General features: G+C 42.7%; 1 protein-coding gene across 20 annotated transcripts in view; it reads left to right on the top strand.

Moving 5' to 3' along the window:
- Positions 1–14,641: 14,641 nt before the first annotated feature.
- GOLGA4 (golgin A4) overlaps positions 14,642–16,723 on the top strand; it is a 119,556-nt gene continuing 117,474 nt past the window's right edge. For all 20 annotated transcript variants that reach the window (XM_015131367.3, XM_015131368.3, XM_077992126.1 and 17 more), the window contains exon 1: positions 14,642–14,995. In XM_015131367.3, the coding sequence (XP_014986853.3) occupies positions 14,924–14,995 (72 nt within the window). In that variant the 5' untranslated portion in view covers positions 14,642–14,923. The remainder of the gene's footprint in view (positions 14,996–16,723) is intronic.

Below are 16,723 nucleotides of genomic sequence, written 5' to 3' on the forward strand. Positions count from 1 at the left end.
CCGGGTTCACGCCATTCTCCTCCCTCAGCCTCCCGAGTAACTGGGACTACAGGTGCCCGCCACCATGACCGGCTAATTTTTTTGTATTTTTAGTGGAGACGGGGTTTCACTGTGTTAGCCAGGATGGTCTTGATCTCCTGACCTTGTGATCTGCCCGCCTTGGCCTCCCAAAGTGCTGGGATTACAGGCATGAGCCACCGCGCCCGGCCGAGATGCTGTCTTTTAAAAAAAAAGCATCAACAGAGAAAGCTATATTAAGTAAAATTCATTTAACATTGATCAAAAGGATTTAGCAAAATTATTGGACCTTAAAACTGCTGTTTCTATATATATCTTCTCTTATTCCCTCCTGTTTTCACACAGGATCTGTCTCTTTCCACCTAAGGCCAATCTCTCCATTTATACCTAGGACCCTATTTTCCTTTCCATCCATTCTTAAGAATCTTCTATTTTTCAAGTATTCTCTCTCCTTCCTCATCCTAGGGGTGGTAGCAGCTCCCTGCTCTTGCTAATCATCCCGTTTGATTTTCCAATACCTATTTAATTAGTTCCCCTTACTTGGTATGAGTTATGTTTTCCTGATTTGACCCTAACTGATGATGATACATGGAAATATCAGAAAATGGGGAATGGGGGAAGGAGAGCATTTGAGAAACAGGCAAATTTTACTTGACTTGGTAGATTACCTTGAAGTCAAGGTACCTCAGGGAAAGTAGAAGAGACCAGGAGGCAATGGCAGTAGATTGATGTCTATGAGCTCTTAGCTAGGCATCATTCAGTTTCCTGTGAAAGCAGATGTCCTCCACACTAGCGGTCATGGGGAAGTTGTATGAGTAGAGAAAAGGGCAGGTTACAGAGGACAGCCCATCTCCCTGTATATGAGCGATTCTCTCTGGTTGTTAGTAAGTCACGAATAAGTCAGTGCTGTCATCTAGTTGCCTGGGGTGGGGGTCAGAGGACTTGCCCCACAGCAAAAACCTCTTTATCTGGGAACAAGCTGAGCACAGCTTCTTTTGGCTGCATCTGTAACCTGTCCTGGGTTGGGCCAGCTGCTGAGTTGTCACAGTTTGTGGTTGGCGCCTATTGTTAAATGTCAATATTTTCACAGTCATCCCACACTGCTATGCTATGGCATTTGTCCTTTGGCCCTGGGAAGACAGGCAATTCTTTCATACATAACAGGAAAAGATAGAAGAGAGACTGTCTTTTTCTCTCAAAGAGTGTTCAAGTCAGTAGCAGGTTATTGTACTCTGAATAATGCCCTTTCAAATGGAGAAAAAATATAATTCTGAAATCACACACTTCTGGGACCATTAGAGACACCAGTTTACTGAGCATAACTTTTGCAAGATGATTTTGTAATGAAATGTCATCTTCAAAGTCTGAAATAAGTAAAATATATTTATTCAGAAAATGCGTAAGTGTTTGTGTATATGTATTAAAATCTATTACCTTTAAAGCATCCCATGATCAACACAGGAGATGAGAATTATACTGTGCTTGAAGTATAGACAACATTGAGTCCGAGAGTGTTGGGCAGACTTGAAGTTCCACATGTAAGAATGTCCTCAATCGAGGTGTCTCTGGAGTTTTCCGGAGGTTGAATCTGGAATGACCAGTTCTTGGGTGTGCCCTGTTGAGGAGCTAACTGGTGCAGGAGCTATCTGGGGTGAAATCACTACCCATGAGAAGAAAAGCCTCTCCTCTACCTTTCCCAGGCTGAAAAGACAGCTTGGCTTGGGGATGGCATGGGTGGAGCTTTCAGCTGACACTTAAGGCCCAGCTCTCCTCCCAGTGTGAGGAGAGGGTGACCCTACCCTCTTCCTGTTGCCACAGGAACCATGGAGGGCAGCTGTTGAGGAATTACCCCTGAATGAAGGAGGGCATAAATGCTCATTCCCCTCTGAAGGTCTGTAAAGTGCAGACATAAACATCCCAGACTCTCAAATGTGAAATACTTGTCCTTTTGCACCTGGGTTGAAAAGTCAAGCCTAATTATTTTAATAATGCCCCAATGCCTTGAACTTCATCCATTCCTATAAGAGCCTAGGACCCCAGGAGAAGGAAACCTAGCACCCCAGAAACCCTGCTTGAGACAAATAATCCTCAGCTGGATTTTGTGGCTAATGCCCGTAATCCCAGCACTTTGAGAGGCAGAGGTGGGAGGATCAGTTGAAGCTAGGGGTTCAAGACCAGCCTGGGCAATATAATGAGATCCCATTTCAAGAAAGAAAGAAAAGAAGAAAGAAAGAAAGGGAAAGAGGGGAGAGAAAGAAAGTAAGAAGGAAGGAAGGAAGGAAGGAAAGAAAGAAAAAGAAAGAAAAAGAAAGAAAGAAAGAAAGAAAGAAAGAAAGAAAGAAAGAAAGAAAGAAAGAAAAGAAAGAGTATTGTAAAAATCCTTAGTGTTGAAAATAAAGTTTCATGATTAGGAAAATGTCAGTGAAAATACTTTATTTTTAAAGATTTAATTTTCTTAAATTGTAAATGCTACCCTTTAAAAATTATTGATGATAGAAAAAAATTTTCCTTCCTTCCTCCTCAGGAGGCAGTTCCTAGTAATAAGAGGATTTTTTTTTCCTCTTTTTTTCTAAGTGCAAAATCTTTCTTGTAACTTCCTCATAACAATTGCCTCTCCCGCACATGAGGACAGGGTTCAGTGATAAGTGTAGGAATGCAGGAGAGGTGGGGTGGAGAAAACTCTGCTTCAGGAAGGGAGAGACAAAGATGACCAAAGTCTCTGTACTGGGTAGAGAAGGCCGAGCCAAACAAGGCCAAAGTCTGCATGGGAAAGATTAAGACAGCAACCCAAAGGGCAGCAGGGAGAGTTGTTTGGGGAGAAAAGATACTTTTAATAAGATTATTCGGAGTAAATACTGTGCACTATACAATGTAGACTATGCCCTTTGTTCCTTATAGAAAACCTAGACTGTAGAAATTCTACATTCAAATTCTACATTTAAAAAATATCTATTTTTTAATAGTGTGTGGAAGAGTCTGTTTTCTTTTGGAGATTTGGTTCCAAGATTGAGACAAGAAGAGTATAGCTCCTGCCCTTGGGGCTCAGCTACATGTTGGCTACACAAAAGTATTAAATTCTCATGGTAAAATTTCAAAACATACAGAAACACACAAAGTGAAAAGTGAAATTTTCAGAAAATTTCACTCCCCCACCCTCCAATTCTGATTAATTACATTGTTCAGCGTTAACCCATCCACAACTAATGGTTTGGTGCTTTAATGTTTTTCCTAAGCATTTATGGACACATATAATTGAATATTTGGCTCAAAAAGAATTCAAGGTTGAAAATAATTTTCCTTTAAAGTTTTGATGGTATCAGTCCATTGCCTACTTCTTCAGCATGTTAAAATTAATTTTTGAATAGTTAATACATGCTTGGGATATGAATTCAAAAGGTAAAAAGGATATAAAATAAGTCTCTTCACCACTGATCCTGCCATCTGCTTAGTTCCATCGCCGGTTGTAACTACTGTTACTGGTTTCTTTTTTCTTTTCTTTTCTTTTCTTTTTCTTTTTTTTTTAATGAGACTGCGTCTTGCTCTGTCGCCCAGGCTGGAGTGCAGTGGTACGATCTTGGTTCACTGTAACCTCCACCTCCCGGGTTCAAGCAATTCTCCTGCCTAAGCCTCCCAAGGAGTTGGGGCTGTAGGCATGCACCACCACACCCAGATAATTTTTGTATTTTCAGTAGAGACGGGGTTTCGCCATGTTGGCCAGGCTGGTCTCGAACTCCTGACCTCATGATCTGCCCACCTCGGCCTCCCAAAGTGCTGGAATTACAGGTGTGAGCCACTGTGCCCAGACTTTTTTTTTTTTTTTTTTTTGAGACAGGGTCTCACTCTGTCACCCAGAATGGAGTGCAGTGGCGTGATCTCAGTTCACTGTAGCTTCTACCTCCCTGGAGCAAGGATCCTCCTACTCAGCCTCCAGAATAGCTGGGACTACAGGTGCACACCACAAACACAGCTAAATTTTATGTTTTTTGTAGAGACAAGGTTCTGCTATGTTGGCCAGGCTCAAACTCTTGGGCTCAAGTGATCCATCCATTTTGGCTGCCCAAAGTGCTGGAATTACAGGTGTGAGCTACTGCGCCTGGCCAAAATTGCCATTTTTGAAGTTAAAAAAAATCAGCAATTCCATGAGATTCAATCTAACATAATATGTACAACATATGCTTATGCATATAATTTTTAATCACACGGATGATAGCATCCTGTATAGATTTCTCACTTAACAATCTTGAGGTCTTCCCATACCCATATGTATAGAGCTGCCTCATTCTTTTTTTATTTTGCGCCTATTTATTAGTTTTCTTGCCTAACTATTATTATTCTAAAATTTACATACAGAAAAATTGAACTCTATGAGTTGTAATGCATGCATAAATTGTAATGCATGCATAAATGTAAGCTCTATGAGTTGTAATGCATGCATAAATTTGTGTACCCACCACTACAATCAGGAAACAGAAATAATTCAAATATATCAGTGTAACCTCCAACAATGACCAAAACAAAATATTACCAGTGCTCGAAAATCTCCTCATCTCCATTGCTATGCCTTTCCTATACCCCAAGACAATATTTTCCTTTACTTCTAACACAATAAATTAATTCTGGCTTATATGGAATTGTATATGGAATCATATACACTAAAACATCCTTTCATCTGTCTTTTTTTTGTTCACCATAATGTAAGATTTGTCTATATTGTCTTCTGATTACTATAGAGCAACGAATTGCACCATATTTCACTACAGTATTTTTGATATAAAGAATTCAAAATAAACTTTTGCATAGATTGACAAACTATTTTTATTTATGGTGTCTGGATCTTATGTTATACTTAGGCCTTTAGCACTCCAAGATTATAAAATTATCTTACATTTTCTCCTAGTACTTTAATACTTTCTTTTTTTTTGTTTTAGATGGTCTCGCTCTGTCGCCCAGGTTGGAGTGCAGTGGCGCAATCTCGGCTCACTGCAAGCTCCGCCTCCCAAGTTCACGCCTTTCTCCTGCCTCAGCCTCCCAAGTAGCTGGGATTACAGGCGCCTGCCACCACGCCCGGCTAATTTTTTGTATATTTAGTAGAGACGGGGGTTTCACCGTGTTAGCTAGGATGGTCTTGATCTCCTGACCTCATGATCCGCCCGCCTTGGCCTCCTAAAGTGCTGAGATTACAGGCGTGAGCCACCGTGCCCAGCCAATGATTTCATTTTTTTCAAACTTAATTCCCACTCCCACCCCGCCACCAAAATATATTAACCTATTACCCAAACACTCATGTAATCCTTACAGGAATTATGGTGGCTACAATTACATGTCTTTATTTTAGAGATGAAGACACTGAAACATACAGAAGTTATTTTCCCCAATGGCAAAGTTGGCATCTGAACACAGTCAGTTGACTTTAATGTCAATGTGCTTATTCATTACTCTATCCAGCCTTTCTACGGGAACCCATCACCCATTATCAACATGACTGGCAAGCACCTCTTTAAAAAAAAAACAAAAAAAAAAACACAACAGAAACACCGTATTTAAATGTTTGCAAGAGTGAATTAGGTTACTTAGGAGTCTAATTAGCAAGTAGTTACTTAGTAAGGAGTAGGGAATTTGACACCTTCTCATTTCTATTTCATCAACAGTTCTCTTATCAAGGGACCTCATTCTTGAAATAAGATTTACTTATCAGCCCAGTGTTGTTTTCTCTTCAGATGATTGTTCTGATTCAATTTTTGAGTCATCAGCCACATAAATATTTCTGGAACATGTCATGTAAACAGATGCAAAACTGTTAAAAATTAAGTTGAACAGCTTAAAAATATTAGTAGACTGTGACTCAGAGAAGTGAAGTTAAGTGTTAAACACAGCTGGAGACCAGGAAAGAGGGCAAGAAGGCCTGGAGTCACTTTCCAATTCTATCTCTGAGATCATATTACTACGGACAAGTAATTTTTTGGTTCTTCTTTGTGTCTATTTGTCAAACAGAGCCAGTAAGAGTAAGAAGTAGCTCTTCATTTTTCCATAGTTTATTTACTTTCTGCCAATAATGGGAATTAAATTAACACCAAACTTTTTTTTAATTTTTAAATTTAATTTTTTTTTTTTTTTTTTTTGAGACGGAGTCTTGCTCTGTCACCCAGGCTGGAGAGCAGTGGTGCAATCTCAGCTCACTGCAACCTCTACCTCCCAGGTTCAGGCAATTCCCCTGCCTCAGCCTCCTAAGTGGCTGGGATTACAGGCACATGCCACCACGACCGGCTCATTTTTGTATTTCCAGTAGAGATGGGGTTTCACCATGTTGGTCAGGATGGTCTTGAACTCCTGACCTCGTAATCCGCCTGCCTCAGCCTCCCAAAGTGCTAGGATTACAGGCGTGAGCCACCGAGCCTGGCAACAACAAACATTTAAAAAACCCCTTTAAAGATAACTTATACTAGGCTGAAAAGTTGGCTAAATTCCAGAGGGTCTAAGTTTAGACTCTGATGTGTAGACCTTTCTTCCATGGGAGGTTTTCCAATGGTTTTATAATTGAAATTTACATAGCCTTACAATATTCTCTGGTAAAAGTAATTATTAGCAACATAACATTTTGAAGCATTCTGATGAAATATATTAAAACAATATAGTAATACAAATATTTCAATCTCTACATCTTTGTTACTTGTTATAACAAATGCCTCTCTTCTCCCACCTCCATGTCTTGAGTATAGCTATAATGGAAGGAAGTAAGAGCTGGGGTCATAGAATACGTGACACCTACCCTAAATTCAACGCATTTCCCCCCTCCCCCAACTCCCCTTGGAAGCATAAGCATCAAGATCCCCAGGGAACTGCAATCATTCCAGTCTGAGACCAGTAAAAAACGGAGAAGTGTCCCATAGCAGAGTGGAGATTTAGCAAAAGTAAAGAGACAATGAGAAGAACACACAACTTGGAAGATCAAGGGCTATTTTACTAAATATACTTAGAGGGAATTGTCCCTTAGGGTAAAAGGAAGAGCTAATATCTGGGTTACATGAATTGTATAATACAATGTGAAGGAACTCTGATAACATACACACTTAAGATGACATTTTAACATTGCTTATATTAAATAAATGGAAACTACAACAAAAGTAAAATACCATTCACCATCTTTTTGATTGACAAAAAATTAAAAATATATTCATAAGGGCATTTCCCACACTATCAGTAGAAATATAAATTGCTATATATTTTGGAGATCAAGTTGTCATTAACCATGCTCATTGGATAGAACTCTCAATTATACTTCTAGAAATCCATTCCTTTCTTTTCTTTTCTTTTTTTTTTTTTGAGATGGAGTCTTGCTCTGTCACCAGACTGGAGTGTAGTGGCACCATCTCGGCTCACTGAAACCTTGGACTCCCTGGTTCAAGCGATTCTCCAGCCTCAGCGTCCCGAGTAGCTGGGACTACAGGCACGCATCACCATGCCAGGCTAATTTTTGTATTTTTAGTAGAGCCAGGGTTTCACCATGTTGGCCAGGAGGGTCTCAATCTCCTGACCTCGTGATCCACCTGCCTTGGCCTCCCAAAGTGCTAGGATTACAGGCATGAGCCACCACGCCTGGCCAGAAATTCATTATTTTCTACAGAAACATACACACTAGTATACAAACATTTATTTATAAAGTTGCTTACTGTAATAGTTTCTTTCCTTTTTTTTTTTTTTTTTTTGAGACGGAGTCTTGCTCTGTCGCCCAGGTTGGAGTGCAGTGGCGAGATCTCCGCTCACTGCAAGCTCCACATCCCGGGTTCACGCCATTCTCCTGCCTCAGCCTCCCGGGTAGCTGGGACTACAGGCACCCACCACCGCGCCTGGCTAATTTTTTTGTATTTTTAGTACAGATGGGGTTTCACCATGTTAGCCAGGTTGGTCTCGATCTCCTGACTTCGTGATCCGCCTGCCTTGGCCTCCCAAAGTGGTGGGATTATAGGCGTGAGCCACCGTGCCGGGCCTTCTAATAGTTTCTTATTAGCAAAAAATAGGACAGAAGCTAAATGCCTACCAATTAGAAATCTTAAATTATAATTCATATATAGTATAAAATACTATGCAGCCATTAAAGAGATTGAAATACATATACTGCCGGGCGGCCTTTGGGAGGCCGAGGCGGGTGAATCACGAGGTCAGAAGATCAAGACCATCCTGACTAACATAGTGAAACCCCGTCTCTACTAAAAATATAAAAAATTAGCTGGGCGTGGTGGCGGGTGCCTGTAGTCCCAGCTACTCAGGAGGCTGAGGCAGGAGAATGGCGTGAACCTGGGGAGGTGGGTCTTGCAGTGAGCCGAGATCGTGCCACTGCACTCCAGCCTGGGCGACAGAGCGAGACTCCGTCTAAAAAAAAAAAAAAAAAAGAAATACATATACTGATTAGAAATGATATTCATGGCATATTAATTGAAGAAAGCAAGATATGGATTTTGTAGAATCAATTTTTCCTAAAATAAAACAATTAAAACTAAATATATTTATGTATAAGTAATTAAATGTATATATTTCATATATTTTATGTATAGACAATTAAATGTATATATTTCATAAATACAGAAAAATTGAAAAAATGAAAACTGAATTACTAATAGAGGTTATTTGCAGGGACCAGATTATTTTTGTTACAGTGAGCATATTACTTCTGTAAGAAACGAAGATAAAAATTCAGTGTGATACATACATTAACAGCATGTAAGACTGAGGCTGTATGGAGGAGAGTATGATTAACTCCACTGGTATGTATGTGTTGGGGGTGGTTTGGGGAGTGGTATTAGAGAATGCCTGAAAGAGATAATGAAATGAGAGCACAGCGTTGTCCAGGGTAGAGAAGAAAAGTGGAAAAGGAGGAAAGGTACAGTCAAGGAGGACAATGAGTGTACTTCCATACTCATTACGATTTTCACAACTACTCTGTATAATTTGTAGACCAAAAAAAAAGAAAGACAAGCATGTACATAAAAGCAGGTTGTGGGCCGGACATGGTGGCTCACGCCTGTAATCCCAGCACTTTGGGAGGCTGAGGCAGGTGGATCACCTGAGGTCAGGAGTTCTAGACCAGCCTGGCCAACATGGCAAAACCCTGCCTCTACTGAAAATACAAAAATTAGCGGGGCGTGGAGGCACATGCCTATAATCCCAGCTACTAGGGAGGCTGAGGCAGGAGAATCGCTTGAACCCGGGAAGTAGAGGTTGCAGCAAGCCGAGATCATGCCACTGCACTCTGGCCTGGGTGACATAGTGAGACACCGTCTCAAAAAATAAAACAAAAGCAGGATGTGGCTGGGTGCGGCGGCTCACACCTGTAATCTCAGAACTTCAGGGAGACTGAGGCATGTGGAACACTTGAGCCCAGGTGTTGGAGACTAGCCTGGGCAACATAGTGAGACCCTGTCTCTCTCTCTTTCTCTCTTAAGAAAAAGCAGAATGTACCAAGGGAACCCTGAGTTAATTTGATATTTCTGGAGCTTTGAAGCGTGAAGAGTGGCGAGGGTTTAGTAAGAGGGAAAGCAGGAGCCAGGCTGCTGAGGGCTTCTAGTACTGCCTGGGAGTACGAACACTGTCATGTAGGACAGGGTGACCACTGATGGGGTTGCAGCAGGAGAGTAACATCAGCTATGTGGAAGATGGATTGGAAAGAAGCAAAACTGGAAACTGGGGGGCCATTTAAATAAGCTATAATGAAGATTGAAACTAGTGGCAGGGTAAATTAGGAAAGCAGATGGATTTCAGAACTATTTCAGAGGAAAATACACAAGACTTAGTGATTCTCTGGATACTGGTGGTGTATAGAGAGGGATGTCTTGATTGACTTCCAAACGTTTGGCTTTGGTAACTGGGAAGATGGAGATGACACCAGCCAAGGTAGAAAATATATATGAAAAAATAAGCTTATGAAAAGGAGAAGCAGCAAGAGGGTGAGAGAAAACACAGAAGTGACAAGCCTGATGGTGATGGTAGAAGGATAGTAGCAGATGATTTTATTTTTGGAGATATTGAAGGTGAGATGCCTATGGGCCATTAAGGAGGGCCATTAAGGGAAGTTGCCCAGTTGGCCATTAAGGCAATTGGATGTATTAAGATTAATTCACTGTTTTTTTTTTCCCCAATTGGCAGTGTATTGGGAAAAAAAAAAAAAAACCTGGCATGATGGCTCACTCCTGTAATCCCAGCACTTTGGGAGGCTGAGGTGGATGGATCACTTGAGGTCAGGAGTTTGAGACCAGTCTGGTCAACGTGGTGAAACCCCATCTTTACTAAAAAATATAAAAATTAGCCAGGCTTGATGGCACTGGGCTTGGTGGTGCAGGCCTGTAGTCCCAGCTACTCAGGAGGCTGAGGCAGGAGAATCGCTTGAACCCTTTGGTGGAGGTTGCAGTGAGCCGAAATTGTGTCACTGTACTCCAGCCTGGGCAACAGAGTAAGACTCTGTCTCAAAAAAAAAAAAAAAAAAAAAAAAAAAGACTAACTCTGTAGAAATGTAGTGTCAGGCTCTGTACTAGCACTGGCTGAGCTGCATGACAGACATAGTCCTTGACCCTGCTCAACCTGAGAGCCCAGTGGAGACGCTATAATCTAGAGCAGGGGTGTCCAATCTTTTTGCTCCCCCGGACCACACTGGAAGAATTGTCTTGGGCCACACATAAACTACACTAACAATAGCTGATAGCAAAAAAAAAAAAAAAAAAAAAAAAAAAAAGACAAAAAAATCTCATAATGTTTTCAGAAAGTTTATTAATTTGTATCGGGCCACATTCAAAGCCATCCTGTGCCACATGCAGCGCCATCCTGTGCCACATGCAGCCTATGGGCTGCGGGTTGGACAAGCTTGATCTAGAGCTCAGGGGAAAGGTGTAGGCTGGAGGTCTCAACATACAGAGGGAGAGTGAGAATTAAACTCTTAGAATTTAAAAGTTTCATTTACTATGAACTGTATGCTTTATGCATATCATCTCATTTGAACTTCACAACAATCCTATGAAATACTATTAAAATGTTACAGATGAGGAAAATGAAATGCAGAGAGCTAAGACTCAGAGGTCACAATCTGGCTTTTGGGCTGAATTTTACTCTAAGAGTTGTTTCGTTGCATTGATTTAAAAATCCTCTTAGATGGGTTTACACTGTCATTTGTTACTTTCCTACATTTTCCATTGTCTGAAATCCTATGTATACATGCTTTACTCATAGAACCTCCTGTTTCCTTTAGGCATTTGATTTTGTATACTGTGGTTTGCTTAAGTGCCAAAGGTTAAAGAACTAGTAAATGGATGACTTTATGTTTTATTTTTGAGAGAGAGTTTCGTTCCTGTTGCCCAGGCTGGAGTGCAGTGGCACGATCTCGGCTCACTGCAACCTCTGCCTCCCAAGTTCAAGCGATTCTCCTGCCTCAGCCTCCTGAGTAGCTAGGATTACAGGCACCCGCACCACACCTGGTTAATTTTTTTTGTATTTTTACTAGAGACGGAGTTTTGCCATGTTGGCCAGGCTGGTCTTGAATTCCTGACCTCAGGTGATCCACTCCCCTCGGCTTCCCAAAGGGTTGGGATTACAGGCATGAGCCACGGCGCCCAGCCTAAAAATGGATAACTTTTATGTAAACCAAAAACTGTGTTCTTAACCATTATGCTGTACTCTGTGGTTGGCAGGTACAAGGATTCTTGATAAAGGTTAAGAAAATGCATTGTGTGGCGACGCAAAAGGACTGATGACACATTTGTGGTCAGAAAGTAGGAAATCAGTTGAAGGTTTCAGATGTGTATTGGTTCTTGACTAAAAGCATTTTCTGACATGCTATTTTGTTATCTAAGGCTTGGAAAGCAATCTGAACTCCTAGCAATAATGTTATTCTGAAAATTTTCTGAATCATGGAGATAGTATTTGCATTTTGTGCAACTGGAAGGGGTGGAAGAATGACAATTAGGCTTGGTCTATAACTATTAGAATTGCTTCTTTGTGTTGAAAAAGATGGGTACTAGTTCCACTAGGAAAATAAATTCATGAGGTCTTTGATCATTACAATTGAGATGCAAGCCTGTTTTAAATGTCCTGCTCTGCAGTGAGGTGTGCTAATCCTTGAGCAGCTAGATGGGAAATGAGTTCAAATTACCAACATAGAAAATAGGGGCAGGCCGTGTGCTTCAGCTGGATTGGTGCAGAATTCTGAGAAGTGGGCCAAAACCTGACACTATAGAAGGTGATTTGTATCCAAATTTGTGCCACCCAGAGGAGCTGAAGAATTGAGTAATTTCTAGGTTTAATTAAGAGCAGTCAGAAAGACTGCTCTTTCTGACTGAAATAATGTTAATTTGTAGAGACGTGAAGCAGAATGTGGCTGTGAGGAGGTTTTATGTTTTAACAACATTGTGTTACATGTGATGAAGGGTTTCAACCCTGTCTCTTTTTTTGTGTCCTGGCAAAGCTATCCCCCTTTTCACATAATTAGCACTCTTCTGATGTCTTTCTCTAAGTGATATCTTGGATCCTTTTTATTTATTATTTATAGTAGTTGACTTTGATAGGGCCCACATATATGTACAAACACAGATACATGCATATATATTATACATATAAAATTGGCAAACTTTGATGTACAATTGTGAAAGTTGGGAGAAAGATGTTTATTGGGCATCCGGAGCTGGGAGCAGCTGAAGGCCTATTGAACTTCAGTCAGTTGAGAGTTAAGTACTCTTTTTATTTTTATTTTGAGATGGAGTCTCATTCTGACTCCCAGGTTGGAGTGCAGTGGCACAATCTCAGCTCACTGCAGCCTCTGCCTCCTGGGTTCAAGTAATTCTCCTGCCTCAGCCTCCCGAGTAGCTTGGATTACAGGCATGCACCACTACACCTGGCTAATTTTTGTATTTTTAGTGGAGACCGGGTTTCACTATGTTGGCCAGGCTGGTCTCGAACTCCTGACCTCAAATGATCTGCCCTCCTCGGCCTCCTAAAGTGCTGGGATTACAGACATGAGCCACTGCGCCCGGCTGAGAGTTAAGTACTCTTGAAAAACAAAACAAAACAGCCCAGAAAAAAAACTCAGTAATTATATAAGGCAGTGGTCCCCAATCTTTTGGGTACCAGGGACCTGTTTCATGGAAAACAATTTTTTCCTGGGGGTGGGGCTGGGGGATGGGGAAGGATGGTTTGGGACAATTCAAATGCATTATATTTATTGTGCACTTTATTTCTATTATTATTGCATTGTAATATATAATGAAATGATTATACAACTCACCATAATGCAGAATCGGTGGGAGCCCTGAGCTTGTTTTCCTGCAACTAGATGGTCCCATCTGGGGGTGATGGGAGACAGTGACAGATCATCAGGCATTAGATTCTCATAAGGAGCACACAACCTAGATCCCTCTCATGCCTAGTTCACAATAGTTCCAGCTCCTATGAGAATCTCACGCCACAGCTGATCTGACAGGAGGTGGAGCTCGGACGATAATATGAGCCTTGGGGAGCAGCTGTAAATACAGATTAAACTTCCCTGGCGTGCCAGAGATTCACTTCTTGCTGTGTAGCCCGGTTCCTAACAGGCCATGGGCTGGTACTCGTTTGTGGCCCAGGGGCTGGGGACCCCTTACATAAGGTGTTCACTATGAGATATAAGAGGACTTAGCCCAGGTGTTAAGGCAGTGTTCCAGGCCCCACTTTGGCTCTAATACATTTAGGGATCAGAATATGGACTCTCGAGAGCAGCTTCCCCCTATTATTGCTGGAAAACAAAATTTGCTAAAACGTGGAGATCAGCATATACTGTTAGATTCTGATGCCTCAATGTAAGCAGTTTCAGATGATACCAAAGGTACAGCATGCAAAAGTGGGTTGCTGAAATTGGACCTGAGGATTCGCAGGCAGCCAAACTTCGGGTTTTGGATAAATGAGGCACATAAACATTAAAATCTTGTAGGATGACTGCAGGTGTTAGGAGTAAATTTGGACTCATTAGGAATCTGTGTCTTCCACTAGGCTGTGAAATCTCCAAGGCCTGATAAAGGTTTCTGAATGAATTTGTGAAATATACGATTTCGGTGAAGAAAAGAATAAAGCAGGTGTCCAAACAGTTGAGGTTTTACGGTATTGGCATAAAACATTTGGACCCCTGGCGGCCGGTATCAGGGACTTCCCGACGCTGGAAGAGTTCCGGGAAGGGAAGCGGGCCCCTCTGGAACCGAAGACATAGAATCCTAGCTACAGCTACTAAAGAAAAGTACACTATCAATTAGGGCCCGCGTCAGGTTCTCTGGATCTCCCCTTCTCCCATCCTGGAAGCTCATCCCTGTGTTCTTTGCAGTGGGCCCGTCGGCCCTGCTGCCATCAATAGAAGCAGTACTCTCCCCGTCTGATTTCGCAGGGCCAAAGCCCAGGTGAGAGTCAGTGTGGTGTTCAGACTAGCCCTCGCTCCATTTCTGAGCCGCGAGGGCCGCACGCAACGAAATCAGGCAGCCCCGAACCTTGTGTCCTCCAGTGCAGTGAGTTCGGGAGCGACAGGCCGAGCGCGCATGTGCAGGCCCCGACATTGTGCTTGTCCCCTCCGGTGCTCCGTAGTTAGCCTCGGAGAGCTCCACGTAGGCGGCGCAGGCGCCCTTGGTGCACAGTTCACCTGCTGCCGTTGTCGTCGCCGCCGCGGCTCCCGGGGCTGGATGGGGGCCCGAGGCCAGCCAGTGGCACCCGGAAGAAAGAGACGCGGCGGCGGCGACGCCGACATCCTCAGGACGAGTGTCCGGACTTGCCCGCAGGCTCAAGGAGGAGGCGGCGAGGCCGGGTCCCCGCGGTCCCTGGTGTAGAGAAGTCGCCGTAGCCGCCGCGGCCGGGACTCCCCGGGCTCTCGCCCCTCAGGTCTCATTGACACTCAGGACCCTACGTACGCTGCGCCATGTTCAAGAAACTGAAGCAAAAGATCAGCGAGGAGCAGCAGCAGCTCCAGCAGGCGCTGGCTCCTGGTCAGGTACGATGGCCGCAGCTTTCCTCCCCTGGCTCCCGATACCCCTTGAACCAGCCCGCGGACGAAAAAGGCGGGGGGAGTGGGGCGTTCTTCCGTGACCTTTGACCCCTAACCCTGGACTCTTCCGAAACTCCGGATCCAGAAGGAGCTCCGGGCGGTGCAGGTCGCCCGTAACTCCTGACCTGGATTTTCCCATCGCAAAACTCCATCCAGTAATGAGTGGATGGGGGTGGCTGGATCCCTCGTGACGTCCCATCTCCGTTAAGAGTTTTTCCTTAAGGCCAGACTCCGAACTTACCTGATTTCTGATCCGTATTTGAGGTTCCCCCGTCCATCTGAGACCCCACGCTGGGAATGAGGGCGGGGTTGGAAAACCCGGGTCCCTTGTGATATCTAATCTCTGCTCGAGGTGTCCCCCTCTCTCATGCCCATCGTGAGATTTTGTGTGAAATGGCCAGGATCCCGCACAACTGACCCTTGACGGAAGTCTCTTAAATCCAAACCCAGGTCTAGGGATTGAAGGCTGGGGAATAGAGCCATCCTGGGTCAGGCTGCTGGTAGGAGCGGTGGGACATGAAAGAGGTGGCGGCGTGGCCGGCGTCCAGCGCCCGAGGCTGTCACGAGTTAGTCACTTCGCATAACTTGGTTGATCCGGGACTGGCGGGCGGAGGGGGAGACACTCTCCCTGTCCAGAACTCTGCTCTGCTTTTTGAGTCTTGTTGCTCTGCGGACAGGGTTATGTTTGTTTTTCAGGAATGCTGTTGCTTTAGGAAATGCGTTTCCAGGGGAAAGGAGGCGTGTTAGTAGTATTAAAGATACAGTTTCCTAAGCGTTAACTGGAGATGTTTCGATGCTGGCAGCACAGGGTCTTAACAGCGAAGATGATGGTTTCTGCTTAATTTCTTCCCAGCCTTTTTGAATTGCAACAGATTGAGCAGATCTGTCCCTTAATTTTCGGGTTTTTGGTCTTTGCTTGTGGTTGCAAGAAAAGCTGAGTTTTGACTAACTTGGAGGCATTTCCAAATTCTTAACATAGAACGATTGCATTAGGTTTATTCGGAAACTATAAATTGAAGTTATTATTTTTAAATTTAAAGCTCATGTGTAGTAAAACAGTGCTTGAGAAAAACATCAGAACACAGCACTGAAGGGTTGCTTCATTTCTCAAGTATAAATGGTGGTTAAAATTTAAGTAGTAAAGATTGTCCTTTTCATACCATTTACTGCAGTCTTTTAAAATTTTACAAAACACTGTTAATTAAGAAACAAAGATAAACTTTAAAAGTGAGGTGGAGATGAGGAATGTGAGGAAATGGGCATGTTAGTGAATGTAAGGCACTTCCATTTGGGAGTGTATAAAATGTAATTGAGCCAGGATTCCATTTCTAGAAATTTATTCTAAGAAAATTTAGGATGTATTAAAGATTTAGCTCTATGGATTTTCATGTCAATGTTGTTTTAATAGGTTAAAAACTAGCCAGAAATGTCCACCAATAGAGAATTGGTTAAATAAATTTTATCAGGTAGTTAGTTTTGCTTGATAGGTTACTATGCAGCCATAAAAAGTCAGCATTTACTGTGTCCTTAGTATGTACCAGACATTTTGCTTAGTATTTACACAGATCATTTTATTTAATCTCACATAAGCCTGTGAGGTAGATAATACTATAATTCCTCCTCTATAGATGAAGGAGTGAGGCTCAAAGAGGTGAAGTAACTTGCCTGATGTTA

The sequence above is a fragment of the Macaca mulatta genome, chromosome 2, assembly GCF_049350105.2.
Source record: "Macaca mulatta isolate MMU2019108-1 chromosome 2, T2T-MMU8v2.0, whole genome shotgun sequence".
NCBI lineage: Eukaryota > Metazoa > Chordata > Mammalia > Primates > Cercopithecidae > Macaca > Macaca mulatta.